This window comes from Mustela nigripes, chromosome 12 (assembly GCF_022355385.1).
Source record: "Mustela nigripes isolate SB6536 chromosome 12, MUSNIG.SB6536, whole genome shotgun sequence".
NCBI classification, from domain to species: domain Eukaryota; kingdom Metazoa; phylum Chordata; class Mammalia; order Carnivora; family Mustelidae; genus Mustela; species Mustela nigripes.
The window spans coordinates 136,348,103-136,370,480 of record NC_081568.1 but is presented as its reverse complement, the minus strand read 5'-3'; the positions used below and the strand labels follow the sequence as shown (position 1 = coordinate 136,370,480).

Below are 22,378 nucleotides of genomic sequence, written 5' to 3'. Positions count from 1 at the left end.
TTGCTGAGACTGGATCTTCTGTGTCCGTTTTGTCCTGGACACCTGCTTTGAGCCAACTCCGTTCCCTTTCCCATTTTTTCGGACCCCACTTATGCCACCTGGATTTCAGCAATAGTCTGAACCTGCCCCAACCCTTCAGTAGATGGCACACCATAGGGAAGGTGGTGGTGTCTCAGTATTCGTTCATAATTTGCATATGGTAACTACCATGGAAAGGTAGGAAAAAACCTGTGAGAGCTGCTAAGGAGCAAGATGACTGACAGACAGGCTGATCAGGGAATGCTTTGTGGAGGTGGCTTTGCAGAATGGCATACTGATTTATTTAGTTGGGATGGTGTGGGTGTTTGTGGGTCTGGGTTTTTCTTTCTTTCTTTTTTTTTTTTTTAAAGATTTTATTTATTTATTTGAAAGACAGAGATCACAAGTAGGAAGAGAGGCAGGCAGAGAGAGAGAGAGAGAGAGAGGGAAGCAGGCTTCCTGCGGAGCAGGGAGCCCGATGCGGGGCTCGATCCCAGGACTCTGAGATCACGACCCGAGCCGAAGGCAGCAGCCCAAACCACTGAGCCACCCAGGCGCCCGGAGTTTGGGTTTTTCATTATAGGTGTTGGAAGATGAGTAAAATGCAAGTGTGGTGCGAAAGCTGTTCCTGACGGAGAGGTCCTCCATAGCCTAGAGCCTCGAGTCCAGATTCCTTGGTGCAGCCCACGGCCCTTCGTGCCTCTCGTAGTCCAACCCCTGCCTCTCTTGCCCTGCCCCGTTTTCTGTTCCGAACGCTGTACTCCCTGGCTGGGTTCCTTAAGTCTGTCGTTGGTATGTTATCCTCCTTAGCTCTGTCCCACTTCGTGAAACTTTTTGAATTTCTTGTATGCAAGGCCTTTTTCATCTTCAGATCCCTGGTGCCCAAAACAGTAGGCCTCAGTGACTTACTACTAAGTGATTATGACTGAATCATTTGGTGTTTCTGTACAGTGGAGTGTTACTCAACAGTGTAAAATAATGAGGTGGAAAACATGCTAAGTGGAAGAAGCCCTGGGCAAAAGGCCACGTGTTCTATGATTCCGTTGATGTGAAATACCCAGGCTAGGCCACCGCACAGAGAAAAATCCAGTTATTGCCTAGGACAGGGGAGAGGAGGGTGGGAGAAGCTGTTAGTAGGTTAGGTTCTCTGGTTTCTTTTGGGGGCGGTGGAAGTGGTTTCAAGTTTGAAAGTGGTGAGGGATGTAAATGTATTAAAAACCACTGAATTGTATACTTTAAAAACATTAATTTTCTGATAACTTTAATTATATTTGAATAGAGCTGGATTTTTTTTTGTTTGTTTATTTGTTTTTTTTTTTTTAACATGGATAGCAACCCGTAATTTCGGTAAAGCCCGATTACAGATGGGTTACAGAAATTCTCCCACCTTCCCTGCCTCTTCACTGGTTAAAAACTTCCAGCACATCGCATTTGCTTTTCCCTTTTATCAGGGTGACTCTCAACATTCCTGCAAGTTTGTTAGTGCATTCCTCATACCTTCTTAGTCTGCAGTGAGGGGGCTGTGAGTGTGGTTTTCTCCTAAATTGCATCTTACGCTTGCTTCTCTTCTCTGTCCCACCTTTTTTATAGTTTTCTAGGAACCTGCCAAGAATTCCCTTTCAAAATGGGTTTCCAACTCCCTCTCTTTCTTCTTACCTGTAATTGATGGAGGCCCCTTTCACCCCACCCCATTAAATATAATGTATTTCACACTGGACATTTTAGAGGCTCAGGCTTCCTAGAATAGTACCTTATAGGGCTCGATATATAATTTCCAAGTGATAGAAAATGTTCTCTTGTCCTGCATATAAAATGGCTCATTCATTAGTAATGAGATTTTGCTCTTCTCACTGTGGCTAAGAATTTTTTTCAAGACAGGTGACACAGGGGTATCACCCTCATTATTCCTTCCAGGAATTTAGGAAAACAGAGCTTCCTTTGGTTTAGTTACAGAGTTTTAAGGTAGTTTGTAATTATCTTTTTTCACCTTTATTTCTCTTTGTGTCCCCTTTCCACCATTTACTGAATAGTTACTGATTACGAAAAGTCATGGCCCCTGTGCTCCCTTAGAAAAGATAGAAAGTACACAAGTAACTTTCACGTAGTGATCCCCAGTCTTGGCTTCCAGTCACAAGCATTTGTGACTACACTAACACTTAGGCTGAGCTATGTCAGTTTCCGATTTAACTGTTCTGTGGTTAGGGTCTGGTTGACAATATTTTTTTTTTTTTAAAGATTTTATTTACTTCTAAAAAGATAGAGCATGCGTGGGGGTGGGGTGAGCAGAGGGAGAAGCAGACTCCTCACTGGCAGCCTGCCGTGGGGCTCGATCCCAGGACCCGGAGATCCTGACCCCCACCAAAGGCAGAGGCTTAACTGACTGGGCCACTTAGGCACCCCTGGTTGACAGTAATTTTAAAAAGCTTGTAAGCTGATTCCGAGGAGCAACCAGGATTGAGAGTCATTGGTCTAAAACCAGCTATTAAAGGATTAGCTCATAGGATACAGTGTGACTGGATTTAAGAGACTGGAACATGGGAGATCAGAGACATCTTCACGGCTCAGGGTACATTTGTCCTGGTTCTCCAAGGTGACCAGGCTTGGCTGAAGAGTTGGGTGCAGGAGTCCGAGAGAAGTAGATGGGAGCAGGGACAGAGTGAGGCAGGTCTGAGAAGTGATCCACTGTGTAATGTGTGTGTGTGTGTGTGTGCGCGCGCGCGTGCGCGCGCGCGCATATACATGAATGCATCCCCCTGGGAGCTGAGATAGTCTAAGTGCCCGATCGCAAAGGGCTTTAGTAGGCAGGTGAGCAACAGCAACAATAAAGACATGATCCTTTCTCAACACAGGCAAGCAAGCTGTGGGTTTTAAGCCAAGAAATGGTATAATCAGATTGAGCCTTGAGACAATTAGTTTCGCAGCACTTTTGTGGCCTATGTCATTTCCTGGGGTTCATTAGATGACATGAAATCAATTCCTCCTCCCTCCTTCTCTTCCTTCTATAGTACTGACTGCCTAGAAAGGCAGCTTGATGCAAGATGAGACTAAGAGGAGAGGGAAATAGATCAGAACCAAATTATAAGAGCCGTGTGGACCTAATGCCTTAGACTGTGGCGAACAGTGGTGAGATTTAAAAGGCAGAGGGCAAGGCCATCTCTCTGCAGGAGTGAGTTGGGATGGCACGTTGGAGAGAGGAAGACACTTAGCCTGGGTGTCTGTTAAGAGGCCCTTAGCAGTGAGGGAGGCCAGATGTTCTGAAGTAAGCCAGCATGAGAGGATGGGACAACTTTGAATGTCATTTTAGACTAGAGAGACTAATGGCATGTGGATGGAGAGGAAGAAGTTGAAGATGAGGCTGGATGTGCAGGTTTCCAGTTGGATTAGTTAAGGGGATGGTCTTGGGCCTCTGAACTCTTCTTGCTTGACTGATAAGTTACGGGGTTTTTACACCAAGATGTCCAGAGATACAAAGTTACATTTGTATGTATAGACTTGAAGGGGGCAAATCCTTTATCAAAGAATTAAAGACAGATGTCTTAAAAGCTGTTTTCTGATGCCCAGTAACCTAGGTAAGAAGAAGCAAGGCTCTGGAGTCCCAGGTGGGTAGGGCCCAGCACCTGTCGAGCAGTCTCTCTACTGAAGGTGGAGCCAGTGAGTCATTAGAGAAAGGACACATAGGAACTTCGGCCAGATAGAGACATGTGTGTCGGTTTCAGGTATGTGAGAAGGAGGTGTAAGACATGCATCCAGGAAGACAAATCCTAGAGGCAGGAAAAGAGGCAGTAGATGAAGGGGAAATGGTGCAGAATCTCTTAGCAAAGCCTCGGCCCTTCTGTATGTTTTTGATATAGTTGAGGACTTTGATCCATTATGATTTCCTGTGTAGCACCTAAACAGTATTTACAGCAACAACCCTCAAGTTCATCAGAAGCAGGATTTACTATTTATTTGGAAAGAATTTAGGAGCAGAGCTGTGGTGGGCACCTGGGTGGCTGAGTCAGTTCAGTGTTTGCCTTTGGCTCAGGTCATGATCTCAAGGTCCTGGGATTGAGTTCCGCATTGGGCTCCCTGATCAGTGAGCAGCCTGCTTCTCCCTCTCTCTCTGCCCCTCCCCTCTGCTTATGCACTTTTTCTCTCACTCTCTCTTTCAAATAAATAAATAAAATATTAAAAAAAAAAAAGTGGAGCTGTGGCTTCAAAGCTTTTAGGCTAGCTACAGAATCATGTCAGAAGCATGAACCTGACTTGTGAGAGCATACTGGCTTATTGGAAACACATAGGCATAATCAAGAAAGAGCCAAGAGAAGGAAAAACATTGAGAAGAACATGATTAAATGTCTGGCCAGCTTGATCCATTTACCCAGGGTTGTCAGTAGTCCAGATCTGAAGAGACCCCGAATGAGGCATGGACTAACAAATAAGTAAATGTCGCCACTGAGCAGCTTGGAGAAAAATGTGTCTAAAAATGTTAAAGGTGTGGGTCGTTTTCTAAGACCATCTAGTTGAATGTGGTGATCTGTGCTCATCGCTGCACCATTTGCTATCATTTGCAGTTACCGTTATCAGTAACTTCTGTTCCCGTTTGACTTGAGCCACGTGATAGGATTACCTTGTTTCCTTTTACACATGGCCCACATTCATGTAAGTTGATGACGTGGTGGGCCCTCAGGATGTGCAGTGCTCAGCTCACAGCTCCTGGGACTGGGACTCCCTGGAAACAGAGAAGCTGGAGGGGAGGCCTGGCAGGTACACGTTGGCAGAGCAGGCTTCTGAGGTTTAGAGTCCTGTAAGAATCTGATGCAAACTGATTTTCTCTAGGGAAGCTTCCACAGACACTCAGATCTGCATTTTGTGAGATTTCCCTAGGGCTTGTGGGCCCGAGGTAAGAACTCCAGCTTTAGAACATGGGGTATAATGTAGTAAGAACCTTTTGACTAGGTTCTTAACTCTAGGAGTTGCTCTTAGGAGGTAAATCATCCATTTATTCAGTAAATATTAAATGAGTCCCAACTGGGTGCCCGTTTGTGGGATGGATCTGTGCAAAAGCCCTTACGAAGCTTACTTTTTATGTGGAGGAGATAATCAGTAAATAAATAAGATAAATTCATATTAGTCTGAGGACTGAGAGGAACGTAAAAGGGTCATGTGACACAATGGTCATGTGGAAGCAGCCTTGCTTTAGATGGAGGGCAGTTGGTATGATTTCTGAATCACAGGCTACAAATCACCTGCTTTGGTAATGAGTTTTAAGAAACCAGCCACAATTTTCTTCTTTTGATAACTATAGACTATTTTGAGAGCATCTCTCCTTTATGTGGATGCATTTGATAATTGACTCTCTCTGCTTGACTTATTTCACTCAGCATAATCTCTTCCAGTCCCGTCCGTGTTGCTACAAAAGTTGGGTATTCCTCCTTTCTGATGGAGGCATAATACTCCATAGTGTATATGGACCACATCTTCCTTATCCATTTGTCCGTTGAAGGGCATCTTGATTCTTTCCACAGTTTGGTGACCGTGGCCATTGCTGCTATAAACATTGGGGTACAGATGGCCCTTCTTTTCACTACATCTGTATCCTTGTTGCCTAGAGCAATGCTGCCCTCTGGTGGTTGTCCGTTTAATAGCATGCCAGCTTCTCTGTCAAATCTGTTTCAAGGGTGTATGTACTCTTTATTTGGTGGGTTTATTTCTAACAAATAGATGTCTTTTTTTAAGTGGCCTTTTAATTAAAAGGCTTCTATACTCATGGTTCATTTGAAAGTTTTATTTAGTCTCAGGTAAATGCTTAGACTGCTTTTCTGTGATAAATAATACAGAATTGAAGGAAAGATGACCTAAGAAATAGGACAGACTCACCTGTCTTGAGTTGGAAAGCAGATTGATGATACTAGAAAAATAAGTCAGACAAGGTGAATTGCTAACATAAGTGTGGAAAATCTGGAACTTGTTGATCAAAACATGTATTACATTAAATTACCTGTTCCAAAAGGCTTATTAAAACACTTAAAAAAAAAAGATTTTATTTATTTATTTGACAGACAGAGATCATGAGTAGGCAGAGAGGCAGACAGAGAGAGAGAGAGGAGGAAGCAGGCTCCCTGCTGAGCAGAGGGCCGACATGGGGCTCGATCCCAGGACACCGGGATCATGACCTGAGCTGAAGGCAGAGGCTTTAACCCACTGAGCCACCCAGGCGCCCCTAAAACATTTTTAAATAAACACTTATTAAAACACCTTTTCAGCAGAAAAACTTAAAAGATTGTAGTTTCGAATTTGAAGACACAAATACAGTAGTTGGAAACAGTGAACATTATTAATAGAATTTTGTATTAAATAACAAATTTCCATTGAAATGTGGCCATATTCTTAAATTTAATATTCTAAATATTTGGCCTGTTTCTTCTAAATACCAATTAATTTTTTTTTTTTACAATGTGAAAATTTTATCACTATCCTTTTATTGAAAGGTTTCCTTTTTTTTGAACAATGGTCTTCATCTCTTAAAATCTGAGTTAAATAATATTTTGTTTCACTGTTTTAGAAAATTAATATAACAGATTTGAGAAAGTATTTAGGTAACTGACAGTTACAAGTAAAGTTGACTTGTTTTTATAAATCCAGAAAAAATCTATTGTACCCAGAGGCTTCTTTCACAGAAGTAGCTCTCTTCAAGGCCCTTGATTGGATAATTTGTTTCTGGTTGTTCTGGTGATCACCATGGTAAGAGTAAAAATCATAACGATTGATAACTGCATAGATTTCCAATTGAGTCTGTGGCAGCTGACATATAAATGTTTGACTTATTCACACTTCGTGGTCTAATCATTCTGTGCTGTTTGAATGGGGTTAAAAAATCCAGTCATGTAATTTGGTTTCGAATGCCCCACAGTGATTTCATAGTCATAGCATAAATCACAATAAATGGTCTGAAATTACTTTTGACTAACGATAATGTGGGTGGAGAGATTATGTAATTTAGATGGACAGGCTGGGTTTCTGTTTACATTTCTTTCACAGTAAGACATAAAAGGTATCTAACAATTATTTCATCTTCCACAATCTTTTGCTGGAGAGGACACTTGAAGCTAGGGTGGTCTCCATTATGCTTAGCTTGAAATTACTCATTTAATATCCTTCTTTGCAGGCGGGCTGGTAAGAATTAGAGGAACATTGTTAGAAGGTCACTTTCTGTACAAGCCTTGAATTGGCTGCATTTTGTTGATTGAATCACCACATATATAGATACTTCTTTAATCACAGACAGGATTTACACATTTACTTACGCACACACGTAAGACTTCCAACATAGACTTTGTTGGAAAAGAGGAGAGAGCCTCTGTGTGTCGCCTGTCTTTGTCGCATTCTGAGAGATGGACTTTCCCTTAAGTGTGGAAGGGGAGAAGAGCCAGACCTGTATTTGAAGGAATGCCGGACTATTAGAATAGATGTATGCATGTGTATATATTTTGGTGTGAGTTTCTGCTCAGTGATTCTCCTCTACCTGTGAGTTAGTACCAGCCTCACCATCGCTCCCCACATGCTGCATGTGTTTCATCTTTTCATGACAAGGAGAACTTAAAATGGAAAAAATCAGGTCTCTCAGGCATCGTCTCTAGATTTTTTTTTTTTTTTTTTACTTAAGAATGAAACTCCGTATGCTTTCCCCTCTTAGACTGCAGAATTAAATCATCTTGATTATGCTATTTTTAATGTTAAATGCAGCTTTCACTTTAATTAACTTAGGATCAGTTTGGCCTTAACCCTTAAAGAATTAAAAAGTGCCTGTCTTGACATGCTAGTTAAGACAGTTTGTAAATGTGGTGGAGAATGTTTGTTGAAGAGTCTGTTTAGGCTTTCTCTTTTTCTTCTTGGAATCTCATTCTTGGTGAAAACCAGATCCTCAGTATTAGGATCATTATTGCTTTTCTGACAGTGACTTTAGTAATCATATACAAATATCAGGAATAAAGGGAGAGAATGCATAAGATGAATTTTATATAAGCATGCCCCTGCCAGAGGTTAGTAAGTATTCAGAGTAAAAGATGGTGGGTCAGTGAGCGTTCAGAATTCTCTAGTTCCTCAGTGAGTCTTGATGCAAAGCCTTTCAAATTTAGTGGCTTCTTGTAATGTTGCCTAGACTGTCTGCCTATCTTCTAAAAGGCACGTTGGTTGTGCAGTAGTAATAATAATAACTCTGCCCTAGGTTCACTAATATGTTTGCTTCCTTGGCATGTTCTCCGTGTATCTTGCATTAGCCTGTTGCTTTTTACGACCATTGAAATTAATACGCTAAACTCAGCCTTTACCCTGTGACCCTCTAGTACCTTTATAATACAAGAAGTGTTTCCCTCCGTCTGCAGGTGCTGCTGTTTTTTCAAACGAAGGAAAAGGAAAACCATACAGCGTCACAAATGACTCTGGACACAGACAGATCATGGGGAGTTACTTACGTGTTCATCTGCTGTCTTGTGATTAAAATCATCTCTGTAGTGACCACATACATTTTCGAGGACTCACTCTTAGAAACGAAATGTCATACTTTCATACTTCATTTTGTGGTTGTCTTACATTCATATTTTTTTCTAATTTAACTTTTATGGAAGCTTTAAAGTTTTGTCCAAACATACGAGTGCTTTGCCCATCAGTGAATGGAATGGACCAAGGAGGTGGTACTGATGGATACCATTCTGAGGACATTTTCCAGAAGCTCTCCTCCTGTTGTAGAAAGCAGTACAGTGTCTTCAGTGTCAAACAGTCACATGCCTAATCTGGTTTTTTTTATAACTTCTGTAAGAGCATAATCAAGCAGGAGTTTTCTCCCCAATGGAATAATGCAACAGAGAAGACGCAGTTGCCCAAATATGTAAAAGAAGTTATTTTGTGAGAAGTTCATTTCTTGTGTGACATCTGCATTGATTTCAGTATTACTGATGGTACTGCTATTCATGAGTCATACTAACATTCTCTCTGTGAAATCATGGTACAGTTACTGCCTAGAGGTACTGAGGGAAAAGCTCTATGGGTTCGGCAGACAGTAGCGGTCAAACGAATCATGCTAGGTAGGAGCTCTGCTTTTGTGGCCCCATGATGCCAAGTACAGTGTTGCTCAAGTGGCAGAAGCGCTTTTTTAAAAAAAGGAAAAAAAAAAAGCAAAATATTTGTATAATGTAACTTTATGCTTCCAGATAATAATGTATGTTAGACAGCAAGAAATGAATACTTTGAGAAATGAAATATGTTGGAGTTTTTTTGTTTTTTGGTTTTTTTTAAATACACTAAGGAGAAGAAATCAATGTGAATCTCATTGCGATGTGTAAGGTTGAAGTCCGAGGAGATCCCACTGAAACCTACTGCTGAATGATTACATTCTCCCCTAAGCAGAAAATTTTGGATGTGCCATGCAGTGGTGTCTGTCTATTAATTATTTGCTTTTTGATTAAAAAAAAAAAATAAGAGAAAGAAAAGACCCCCAGCAATAAAAACTGGGTCATTCTCTTGCCCTCTGTGCACATTAGTCTCTTGTATTCAACTTTGCTGGTTCTCTGGAATTTTCCTACTTTTTAGTGTAATTTTGATGATCGAAAACTGTTTTGGAAAGGATGGGTCAGGTGCTTTGCCTCCATAGTCTTTTGAAGTGCCTGGATATGAACAAAGTAACAGTTCTGTAAAGAAAAAGGAAACCCATGCCACTCTTTAAGTCTAGTTTGTTTTAAGCCATAAAGACACAGGTATTCTTTGGTCTCATTCTAAAGCCAGATTCTTCAAGAAGAGTTAAGACTAAAAGACTGGCTAGAAAGAGAACGAGTTTTTCCAAATCTCACATTCACCTGTCATTGATAAGATTGTTACTTGTTCTTTCCACGACGCAGCCCTTTCTTTGTCTTTAAGTGCATGCCTTCCGGCGTGCTTATTTATTTTTGTTGTCTCAAGGTAACATTTGAAATGTGTAATTAAAGGAAATAAATTACATTTTTGACTTCATTATTGCATTTGCAGGGATTTAATTGTACTTTGTAACTTATTTTTCTTATTAGCCAAAAGTTCAGCGTGTTGCTTTTTGATGAATTAGGCGCCCATATGAATACTGCAAAGCAGGACATTGTTTATCACCATTGCTCTGAATCGTCTCAATGGTCTTTTCAAGTTCTTGATTTTAAAGGCCCACGCTCAGCCTAGAAGACATTTGCTGTATAATTTGGTCAGCAGTTTCCATTCTGTTTGTATACTGTCACGATGTCTTAAACAACAGGAGTTACATACTGAGTTTTCATTTTTTTGTTTGCCTTGAGCAAGGTAGATGGATGTTTTGGCCATTATAATGTGAAACCACTTTTTTTCTTTACAGTATTTGACCAAATTTGTGTGTCTATGATATTTGTAAATACATGCGATATCTGTATTTCTTATCATAAGCCTATTTAGTTTTATTCTCAGTAGGGTTTTTGGACTGTACAGTGTTTATATGATCTGAACTCCTTATACATAAGAAGGTGTGTATATTAATCCAATTATGGACTTAAAATATTTTAAAAGTATAAATACCCTTATTTGCTGCAAAGACCAGTGTGTAGACATTTGCTTTTTAGCAATATTTTTAAGTGCTCCATTTTAATGCCAAGGAATAAGTCTTTTGGCAACACAAACTGGTCAGTAATAGGTAACGCAGGTATGTTCAGGTTAAGCCAACAATGTTTTGCATTTTTATGCTTCTTTTCTGTCAACACTAATGAAGTCAACATTGCCTGAATGTCTGAATAATGAAACACATCCCTGTTTAAAAGTATGTAACTGAAAAAGAAATAAAAAATAAAGTAGTTTTTTTAAACTCGCTTTTTCCCCCTTCCTCTGATCACGGGTGAAGTGATGCTACTCGTATTAACCCGAGACAGGAACTTCAAAAATCCGGTTCATTGAATTTTGTGTACGTGAGAAGCTGAGCTAAAGGAATATGCTTTTGTGTTTTGTGTTTCTGTTGGGATTTTGCTCTCTGGGAGCCCCGTCGCAGGGTACATACCAGGAAGTAGCTGGGCTTTCTTTAATCAGAGTTCAAGAAAAAGCCTTTTATACTTCCTCGAACCATTTAATAGAGCACTTAATTAAATCTAATGCCACTAATAAAGTCAGGAAAAGAAACAGGATCATTTTATTCCTCGTAAAAAATGAAGTCCACTTGGGTGTGCACAGCGATGAAACACGATTAATCCACTTTTCAGTGAACGACTTTATCATTGCAGACGGAGGGCATCTATCTGGGACAGCCTCTCACAGCTAATCCTGTGCCAGGAACATTCAGAGGAGTTTTCCAAAATGGTGCTAAAAGTGCTGTGCTCACGGAGAGACGCCCCAGGTAAGATAAGGCAAGCAGCACACGCTCAGCACTAGCATTCAGAGACTGTAGATCTGGAGAGGAAACGTAACGGTCCAAAGGCCCAATGTAGAAAAAGCTGATTTAAGAGGGGGATTCGGTGGGAAGGACACAGTAGCTGCATCCGCCAGCGCCCTCTGCACTGTGAGTGGCTCCCGCGGTGGGGATGTCTGTCATTGCATCCTGCTGAGAAGTCCGGTGGAAGCGCCAGCTTCCCATGTGCTTGATGCTGGTGTAGAGTCGGGATCGCCCTGTCTCTCGGTTTTGCACCCTCCTGGGCTGTATTCATCGCCAGGGACACTTCTCCTGTGTGACAGAGAAGTGGCCACCCAGCAGCTTCAGACGTCTGCCGTCTTCGTAACCTCAGCCAAGACAGCAAGCAGTTCCTCTCGGCAGTCCTAACAAAACCCCAAGACGGACACTGGTTGCTTTCTCCATTTATAAGCCCATGCCGAGCCAATTACTGCGGCCAAGGGAAGGCTGTCTGCCCACCTTCAGAGGACACGCTGGCCTGAGAGGTGAGGTGCAGGGGTTTTAGCCAAGAGGAAGCAAGGGCCTTAGTACCAGAAGTCAGAGCGAACCGGCACCACTGAGGCAAGACTCACAGGCAGCCTCTGTCCTGATGAGAAAAACGGGAGAGGCGAAAGGCAAACCTAGCCATTTTAAATTCAGAAACATTCTTGTTACTGGACTTTACTAATCTGATTATGTTCTTAGAAATGATGCATAGTAAGTAAAAACATTTGAAAAATGTTCTAGACTCAGGTAAAGACGGTGGTCCCCAGTATCTTTGGTGTGCTTTTGTTTTTGTCGAGTGTGAAAAAGCTGGATGAGTAGAGTAAAAAGCTGCTTTTTTCCTGCAGGGTTACAAGTAAATGGAGTTAACAGAGCTTTGTGGACGTTCAGGATAACTAGTTTCTTCTCTGCCTCAATCTTATACAGACTCACATGTTATTTTCTTAGGAAATTGACTTAATGAGAATACATGATCATAACCAAGGAAAGAAGTAGGTATCATCCGGTAGTATTACTGGGATATGAAAATGCTTTTGCTGGAAAGACCAGTTGTTCAGAGGAAGGCTCATTGTATTGCAATTGTATTTAAATGTAAAAACACACCTGTACTCATCTGCAGCGAGGGTTGGCAAACTTTTTGTGGGCCAAGAGGCAAAATCGAGACTCATAAACACTTGTGTAACGAGAAAGAAAACAGATTTCCGCTAATTTTTTATTAATGGAATCCAAATGATATATTAATGCCTGAGTACAATTTAAAAAAAATCAAAGTCTAGTAATGGTAAGAATTGAATTATTTTGAGGGAATACTGTTTCACTTATCTGGGGTTTAAAATCAATGGCACATGTTCGTCTGTTAAATACTGATTGGTAATGTGACTTTCCATATTTCGTCTTTGAAAATTGCTTCCCGCAGATAGACACTAGCAAATACTGTTACCAGTTCTCACATGTATGATTTTCATTGAGTGTGTTTATCACTTGGAAGGTACTTACAGAACTTCATTAGATTACCCTCTTGATATTTGCCCTTTGGTAGATCATTCCTTTGCAGGTACAATCACTTCCAATTGAAGGCCAAGTAAGTGTTCCTCAGTCGTACAGTTACATGGATTTTGAGATCCAAAAGTCCAGCCAGAACTGTGGTTCGGTTTGGAAAGTGGATACACTACACGTTAGTGTGGGAATGGAACTTCTATTCCCTTTGAACCTGACCACGTGGGAAATTATATAAAGCAGCTTGACATCACTCATGATTTAAGCACGAGTTGTTACCATATTGAGTTGGCCACAGTGTAAGTTTCCCATAGAAGTGCTGTTCTGCCTTGTAGTTTTAAGTTGAATTTATTAAGAAGCATGATTAGATCTGCAGCACAGGCAGAATTCAGGGTTCATCTAAAATAGGCAGAGGTGATTCTCATTCAGCAAGTTCGCAGTCTTGGTCCTGAGCTGAAAAAAATTGCCGTAACACTTTACCGCTGTCATCAAACTGCTGTACGACTGGGCCCATCAGGTTCCTCAGTTTCTGTTTCTGGTACGACTTCATGGAAGCGATGGTGGCTAAGGCCACAAGGGTGAATGAAATACACCACTGACTACTGGTTCAGTAACCTGACAGGTTCAGGTATATTCCACAAAACCCCTGCTGACAAGTGGTACAAGGTATAAACACTGACTTTAAGCATCTTACATGTTGACAAGCTGTGTGAATTTGTCTAGTACACCTGTCTGCGCTCCCCACATTTTTACCACCTTCTGTTGCAACACATCTTAGCAAAGTCCACTTGATTCTGCACTGAATTGGTGTTTTCCCAAGTTCCTCAAAAATATTCTTTACAACAGTTGTTCTAGAGAGGCTCTTCCTAAAGACTAATTCTTGAGTCACTTCAAGCTCAGCACAGACTTCTCTAGTAAATAAAAACTGGGCAGTATTGCTAATGTCTGTTGACTCATCACAAGCGAAGGAGAGCTGCTTGAGATCATTTGCCTTGCTTTTTAGTTGACCGTTGGTGTCTTTGAGGCTTCAAGCACCTGTCCTTGCTAAAAAGCTAGCCTTAGACACATTTATTTTCTCTGCACACACTTTCTGGCTGCTGGGATCCAATACGATTAACCTGAACTCACCATCCATAAATAGCTCTGCTTGGCTAACGGTGAGCCCCGTGGGAAGTAATTGGTTTGTCGCCCCCTTGTTCTCATTTTTTCGAGTGTGTGAAAGAATTCTCTCGTTGCACTGAGATCCTCTGTTGTAAGTTTTCTCTTCTGACTGTTGCTTTCCTGTAAGCTGGGGATACTGTGAAGAGCACTTAGTCTGGTAATGTCACAATAAATTGTATTCTTTTCACATAGCTGAAGTATCATTGCGTAATAAACAGGATGCTTTGCCATGTAATTGTATGACAAATAATCACAGTCCACTGTGCCTTAAAAGTGCTACACTTAAAGTTCACTTTCCTTTCCTTTTTTTTTAAACATGATTGATATGCACTAATAATAATAAACAATAAAAATGTCTGTGTGACAATTGGTGTGGCACTTGAAATGCTGTTGAATTCTAAGTGCATCATTGAGATTTGAAGTGTGTTGCACAGCAGTGTGTAGTGATGAGAATGCCATAGATGGTCTCTGTCACAATCATTCACTTCTGCCTTTGTAGCTTGGGAGCAGCCATAGACACTCTGTAAACGAACAAGCTTGGCTGTGTTACAATAAAACTTTATTCATGGACACTGAAATTTGAATTGCATACGATTCTTACATGTCATGAAATACTCTCCCTGCCCCCTAGCCTTTTATTAATGTGAATACCATCAGCTTGTGGACCAGATAAAAGCAGGCGATGGGCTCGATTTAACTTGCAGACCATAGTTGGCCAAACCTCTCTTCTAGTCCACGTTGGACGGAATTGGGTATTTGAAGTAAATTATTTTGGTCCCTGATTGAATGTCACTACCTACCAAAACATAACCTATCCTCCCATTATGAGAGAAAGGGCCATTTTTCAATGACATCAAGAATGAGGATAGCAGTGAAGAAAATACACCACAGCGCAGGTGGGAGTTGGAAATAAAGCCAGGGAGGTATCTGTCTGCCGTACGAAATTAGATGTTGAAGCAGGAAAGAGCATGAGTTTTGAGATCAGACAGATTTAATTTGAATCTCACTTCTTCACTCCTCTTCAAGAACAACAGCAAAGTGATTTGACTTCTTCACATCAGTGTCCTCCCCTCCAATTGTGGATAACGCCTTCTCTGCAGCCTGGCCCTGAGGATTAGCAATAATGTTCATAATTGCTCTTAATTCAAGGTACCTTTTACCCTCACCCTTATAATGAAGTAGAGTTTACAACTGAGTGACACCTTGACTTCTCACGCAGAGAGTGTGCTTCTGCTCTGAGACAAGAATAAGGCCTGGTATTTATCAAACTTTGGGGTGGAAGCCATCATTCCCATCTGTTGAGAGATGTCTGTACCCTAATCCTGTCACATTGCACCATTAGCCATCTTGCCTCCCTTAATGGCATTGATAAATTCATAGCTATCAATTCTATACCTATATGGATGAAAATGTCAATCTGCGGAGAGCCAGTGCCGGACTCCACGTCGAGTCCCTGGAATCCTAGCTGAAGTTTAGTATTAAGTCATTGAACCGATATCACAACCTCTAAGCGTTCTAATGTATGACAATCCGCCACATTACTGCCACTGGTTTCTTACAGATGCTTTGTGGAAATCCAGAAGAACAAGCTAGGTAATTTCTTTGGCCGTTTCCATGATCCCTTCCAAAAAAAAAAGGGGGGAGTGGAGTCCTGGATTTAGTCTGATAGGACCCTTTCTAATGAATCCTTGTTTATTGCTAACAATCACCATTTCTATTACTAATATTACAAATTGCCTTTTAACGAATTCAGTCTAATCTTACTTAGAATCAGCATTATCAATCTGTGAGCTACATAATCCATCTTTTAATTTTTTTTTAAATAAAAATTTCAGGGACGCCTGGGTGGCTCAGTTGGTTGGACGGCTGCCTTCGGCTCAGGTCATGGTCTCGGAGTCCCGCGATCGAGTCCCGCATCGGGCTCTCAGCTCCATGGGGGGCCTGCTTCTCTCTCTGACCTTCTCCTCGCTCATGCTCTCTCACTGTCTCTCTCTCAAGTAAATAAATAAAATATTTAAAAAAAAATTTCATGTCGCATCTCTCTTCTGTCTTGTTCCATTTACCCCCACATGGTCTTTCTGTATGAAATCTGTCCAGGTCTGGATACTCAGTTTTTCTTTTTAAATATCTGTGTATCTGTAAATATATCCATACATACTTCCTTTTTAAATATCGGTACCTGTGATGGGCTTCATTTCCTTCTTGCCATATATCTTCCCCCTTAACTTTCCTAGGTGCAAGTTATTCTTGATTAAAATAAAAAAAGATAGTAGAATGAAACTTTAATAGGCTAAGCCTTATATTCTTTTTGTCATCCTCCCCCCTTGTCTTCAACTGGCTTGACATGCAGTTTATAAAACCCTTTTTTGTTGGCTTCAGTATTTTTTTAAAAGACATCTTCAACTAATTCCAAAAATCTCAACTGAGATTTTACCTTTTTTCATTTTCATTGGCAATGCACACTGCTTCAGCTCTTGTATGCTTTTAAAAGCTGAGCTTGTCAGAAGAGATGCTTTTTTTGGGGCAAGCTTATTCCTTTTTTCTTTATCAGGATCATTTCTAATAGCAGAGCTGGAAATCACAGTCTTGAGCTCCCTTCACGAGGTATCAGAGATCTTAACATGAGTCGCTCACATTCTCTCTGGGCGCCTGACACTTCCACTTTATCACTCAATTCCTTATTGCCGGTCATTTTTGTGGTCTAGAGTAGATTTTTGCTATCTCCACTTCCTAAAGATTAGGTTTCTGGCATATAAAAATTGTCAGATGCTCTGCTTTTAGGGAAATGATATTCTTTGGACATTGGGAGTTCTCTATCAACTACTAAGTTTTATGTTTCCGTATTTTGTGTTCTTTTAACCAAAGTTGATGTATTTAGCGTTTTTCTTTGCTTTTTTTCCACGCTTAGTGCCCAATCTGATTTTCTTTCTCTGTCTTGGCATTCTGTACTATGTTTTTATAACTGTGACCCAGTTTTTCCTCTCTTCTTTGCCCTAGGATTTTACCTTGAGTGTCTTTAACTTCACTGCAGGTACGTATTGTCTCAGTAGACTGCCCTGTGCCCCCTTCTCACGTGAATGTTCCAGTCAGAAATCTTATGCCCAGTGGCAGTGACTCCTAGGTTGTATTTACCGTGCTCCATTTTTACCGGACTCTTCCTGTTTGTGGCTTCCATCTGTGCTTTCGTGTGAGGACGGCTGCGTACGATTTTCAGGATTACCGCTAAGTTCTCTGCTTGAGTGAGTTACTTGGCCATCTCTAACCTGGTGGCCATCGCTAACCTTCTGTGGCTTTTATCAGCTCTTTTCACCTTCATCCTCTTTCAGTTTAAAAATGATATTAACAAGTCAAATAGGCCCTTCCTCGGAACTCATGAAGTTAACACTCTAAGCCATCTTAAATTGTGCTTTGGAAATGAAAATCCCATTTTAAAACATCGTATGAGTAGGAAAAGCACTCACTTATTGTACTTTGTATTTTGTCCTGTGTCGCATATTAACTTTGTCGGGATGCCCTGATATTCTCTATGCAGCTTTGTTTTCAAAATGATAAAAATTATAAATTTATATGATACATCAACATATATATTTTATATATACATATATAATTTACGTATCATATATATCATATATGTGATAGATATATCACATATACAGTTAATTCAAGATACCTTCAGATTAATTCACCAGCTCTGCCAAATCGACGGCATCACTAGTGGCCATACTTCTGAAAACAAGGTGGTGGATGGCAGCCTCACTCCAGCTCTCTGATGGCAAGCACATCAGTGACAGTCCTACCCTTGTGGCTGACAGCTGGACGGCAGGTGCCACAGTCCTGTGGCCACATTCCCACAGGCAGCTGGCCACCCACAACCTGCCCCCAGGGACCACACCTCAGATACTGTGTTCAGCTCCTCCTGATCTCCCTCAGCCCTGCCACAGCCTTGTCGATAGTCCGCTTAGGACACTCCTTTCCCACCCCTTTTTGTGCCATCTCTTTCCCTCTCTGAAACTGACTGAGCCCTTGGGGTTCTAGGAATAATTTTGTTGGAATGAAGGGTCTGTTTAGAATACAATGCTTAATAAATGCTTCCCTAAATTGGGAAATCCATTTATTCCTTACGTGGTGCTTAAGGAAATGGAAAACTCTGTATTCTACATAGTCAACGGTAGGTAGGAAGATTTCTCTCCAAAGGGGTTAAACGTTAGGTCTGACTAACCTTTGTTGGTGATAAAGCCTCCGCATACCATCTGGTCCCTGCTGTCCTTTTTTCTGTAGCAGAGCTCATCAGCAATGGCGACATGTATGTCCAACTTTCCCTTTCACGTGGAGAACACCGAGAAGTCAATTTCCTATCTTCCTTAATGGAAATGTTCCAAGCGGGCAAGCGTGCACCAGTCCTCATGCAAGAGAGAAAGCTGAGATGACTGACAATGATAGCATGTTTTTGTTGCCTCCCCTGGTTGTAAGCTGGATACGTTAGCCCTGGGGAACAAAGCATCCACTGTGTGTTACAGCTTCTTCAGGAGATGGCTTAACTTTATACCAGAGTAAGGAAGGACGGTGGCCATTTGTCTAGAGGTCTAGAAGCCTTGGCAGGGTTTTCTTAGATTCCCCTGACAGAGATCGGCATGGATGGAGAGGGGGAGATTTTGTTTATTAATTTGAATAGCTTTTCTTGGGACACCCTGGGGGGCTCAGTCAGGTTAAGCCTCTGCCTTCAACTCCGGTCATGATCCTGAGGTTCTGGGATCGAGTCCTGCATCCGGCTCTCTGCTCAGCGGGGAGCCTGCTTCTCCCTCTGCCTCTGCCCCTCTCCCTGCTTGTGCTTTCTCTCTCTGGCAAATCCATTCAAAACAATCTTTAAAAAAAAAAAAAATAGCTCTTCTTAAAAAGTGAGGTCATGAATGAGTTTTATGTTTTAGACTTTTTAAAAAGTGTTTTGCAAATGAAGGATGAAAACCCTTGAAAGGAGTGGACAGACCGAGGAAACAGACTTTGGATACAGAGTCTTGTTTTGGAAGGCGTGGTTAGGCGATGAAGAAATGACTAGAGGGGGGAGCAGCATCGAGGGAGAAGAGTGTTTTGCTTGTGGCTTTAGGATTGGGGGAGCTTGAATGGGTATTTTTTCTTTTTTACTGGGGGAGGAATCTATCAATCCTTGGGATGAAGCAGAAGCCACCGGCGAGGAAGAATGACATGGGGAGATGAACTAGGAATCCAAAGAAAGGGGCAAGTGAGGGAGAAGGGGCTGATCAGATTAAGCTTTGTGGAGATGACTTGTCTGTGGGGTCAAGGGGGGTGAGAAAGTTATTCAAAGGAATGTCTCTACTGTCCTTGTTGGCTTGAGATGTGGGTGAGGCAGAGAGGAGGCTTCCTGTGGGTTGCTTTTTATCTGGAAGAAAAATGGAGCCATCAGAAGACTGGGGGTTCTCAAAAAAGTCAAAGACCAAACGTAATTATTTCAAACTTCATTTTGTTATACCATCTGCTACCCTGACCTTCAGTTTTCCTTTAGGCAATGTGTAAAGTTACTGACAGACACATTAATTGAATTATGAACTTGTAGTTTAAGTGAAAGAACTCTTTCCCAGGTTGTTATAATGCAAATCCACTTATAAAAAGAGCTTTTTGATTAAGAAGTGTTTTGCAAGCCAGTTGGTCCTTTTTAAAAGAGTCCTTGGTAATATAAGTTGGATTATTTATCTTGGTGACATTTTATAAATGTTTCATATTAATCATCTTCCATTGCTTTTGGCATGGATATAGAAATCTAGTTAGCTTGAGACTGAAACATTCTCTGCCAATACAACATAATATTTTGCTTTCTGGTATGTGTAGACCATAAATTGTGATCTTTATGTATTTACATTATGAATATTATACACTAAGGATAAAGCTTTCCTAAATCTGATGTTACCCAAAATGAAAACAAGGGCAGTGCACAAAATTCTGTTGCTTCTGATTTTGCTAGTAGAGGAAGAAAATAATGGAAAACAATGAACTAAAACAGGAAATTAACCTGATTACTCTGCTATATGCTTTCTATCGATTAAAAATATACATTTGAAATTTCATTTGGTCTCAGAAAAAATCCAAATTGTACATTTTAGCGAGCTACAGTCTTAAGTCACCGAGACAAGTGAGTTTCGTATATTTTGCAATGCACATAAGAAATTTCTTCCTCTGGGGACAGAATTAAATTTTACTTATCTCTTTCCATCTTTTCTGCTTCATTAATATACTTAGAGTGATAACACATGGGTAATGCTGAAGAAAGATCATATATTGAGGGGTCAAAAAGAATACGAATGCAGATGAGCAGTGCTTTTAATTGCTAATCTGAACGTGTTCTTCCTACTAGACATTTTGTCATTGGAAGGATGTAATTGTCGGATTTTAACAAAAAATCCTGAAAATAGGCCAATTTTTTGTAGGTTTCTTCTATGAAAACATAGATGTATAATCCTATCTTACCTGTCTCTTTCTACCTACTTACTTAACTACCTACCTGTGTATCAGAGAGCAAATTCACGTTGCAAAAATCTATCATTTTGAGCATTTTAGATTGTACAGTTTTGTGGAAGTACGTACGTTGACAGTATTGTGCTACCAACACCTCTACTTGGTTCCAGGACATTTTCATCACTGTAAAGAGAAACCCCACATCCGCTAAGCCGTCACTTTCCATGTCCCCTGATCCCAGCCTCTGGCAACCTCTCCCCTCCTTGGGTCTCTGTTGACCACCTACTCTAGGTAGTTCATCCAATTGACATCACACGGCCTTTTGAAAGTAGTTCTTGCCCTCAGCCTCATGTCTTCAAGATTTATCCCTGTGGTACCATGTATCAGTATTTCATGCCTAGCTCATGCCTACTTCATGCCTCTCCCTAGTTTATGCCTAGTTGATGCCTGGTAACATTTCATCATGTGATCATTTCTGTTGCTTTTTACTGCGTCTCACCCCTGGAATCCCTACACTACACGTGTTTATGAAGCTAGTGGCTCTTCTCTCTGTAAGGGTAGTCCCCTTAGGAGATGACGGGTTGTTAAGTTGTGGAAAGTTCTCAAGAGACTTCTTTTTGGATTTCTACACCCAAGTGGTGATAAGGCCCCGCACTCCTCTTGCCTTCACCAAGTTGAATGTTCCGTCATCGTATGCCTTAAAAACTCAGCCTTCTTCTGCAAAAATGTTTTCGGGACAAAAAGGCATAAGTGAATGGGCATGTCATTTTCATGTGGGCTATGCTATAGGCCTTAATTTCTTTCTGGGTCCAATTAAGTTCATGTCAAATTATGGCTTCGAGTTTATTTTGGGAGTCCTGACATCTAAGGAGGTATCACCAAGGATGGTGACACTCTTCCATGTGACGAGGATCTGTTCTCATTAAGCACCTGTAAATCGATTAGGAAAATTAAATATTTGTGTTAATTGGGTCACACAAGAGTTATTTTGGCTGTGATACTTGTATTTGGGGGTCTCAGATATAACAAATGTTTTTCACAGTTTATCTTAATTGTGTCTTGAAATCACAGCATCTATCTCCAGTAAAGGAGATCCCATCTGACACTGAAGTGAGTTATATAATTCTGTAATTTCCTAAACTGTATGTTGTTTTTTAGAGTACATGTAATAATCCTTCTGTTTTCACAACCTGGTATTAAGATATTAGGCCATTGACTCTGAAATTAACTCTTTGGAAAATGATATATTAGAGCAGTATAATATTACTCTGACTCCATGTATCTTTTATAATTAACCAAGCATTTAATGACTTACGTTAACGAGCCCATTGTTACTGTGGTCCTAGGATTCCAAGAAGTACGGCTCAGCACCCAGCTTATCTGTGCTCCTTGGAGCGTCTAAGTGTCCTTTATTAAATCAAACAGCAATATATATCAGTGATAAAAACCCATATAGTACAGATGTCTGTACAGGGAAAGGGAAGTCTCCTTCTGATGCCAGACAAGCAGTTCACCACACTTCCTCTCCAGAGGCAACCAGTGTTAAGTTTCTTGCCTATCCTAAATAGAAATGTTCTATGCATGTGTGAACTTTATACATATGTATTATATATATGTGTGTGTGCGTGTATACACAGTTACATAAACACATATCATATATCTCATATTGCTCTAAGTAAATGCATACTGAACCTACTGTGTTTTGTCCCTTGCTTTTTTTATTTAAAAATAAGATCCTAGAAATTATTTCATTTTAGCATAAGGACTACTTATTAGCATCTATGTAAGATGGACAGATTTCTAGAATTGGAATTGCTGGGTCAAAGAATATATAAAGGGGTGTCTAGGTGGCTC

General features: G+C 40.8%; 1 protein-coding gene across 5 annotated transcripts in view; it reads left to right on the top strand.

The window, feature by feature from the left end:
- Positions 1-10,846, top strand: part of CSNK1G3 (casein kinase 1 gamma 3) — a 115,219-nt gene extending 104,373 nt beyond the window's left edge. For all 5 annotated transcript variants that reach the window (XM_059418422.1, XM_059418418.1, XM_059418420.1 and 2 more), the window contains one exon: positions 8,382-10,846. In XM_059418422.1, coding sequence (XP_059274405.1) covers positions 8,382-8,436 — 55 coding nt within the window. In that variant the 3' untranslated portion in view covers positions 8,437-10,846. The remainder of the gene's footprint in view (positions 1-8,381) is intronic.
- Positions 10,847-22,378: the final 11,532 nt, after the last annotated feature.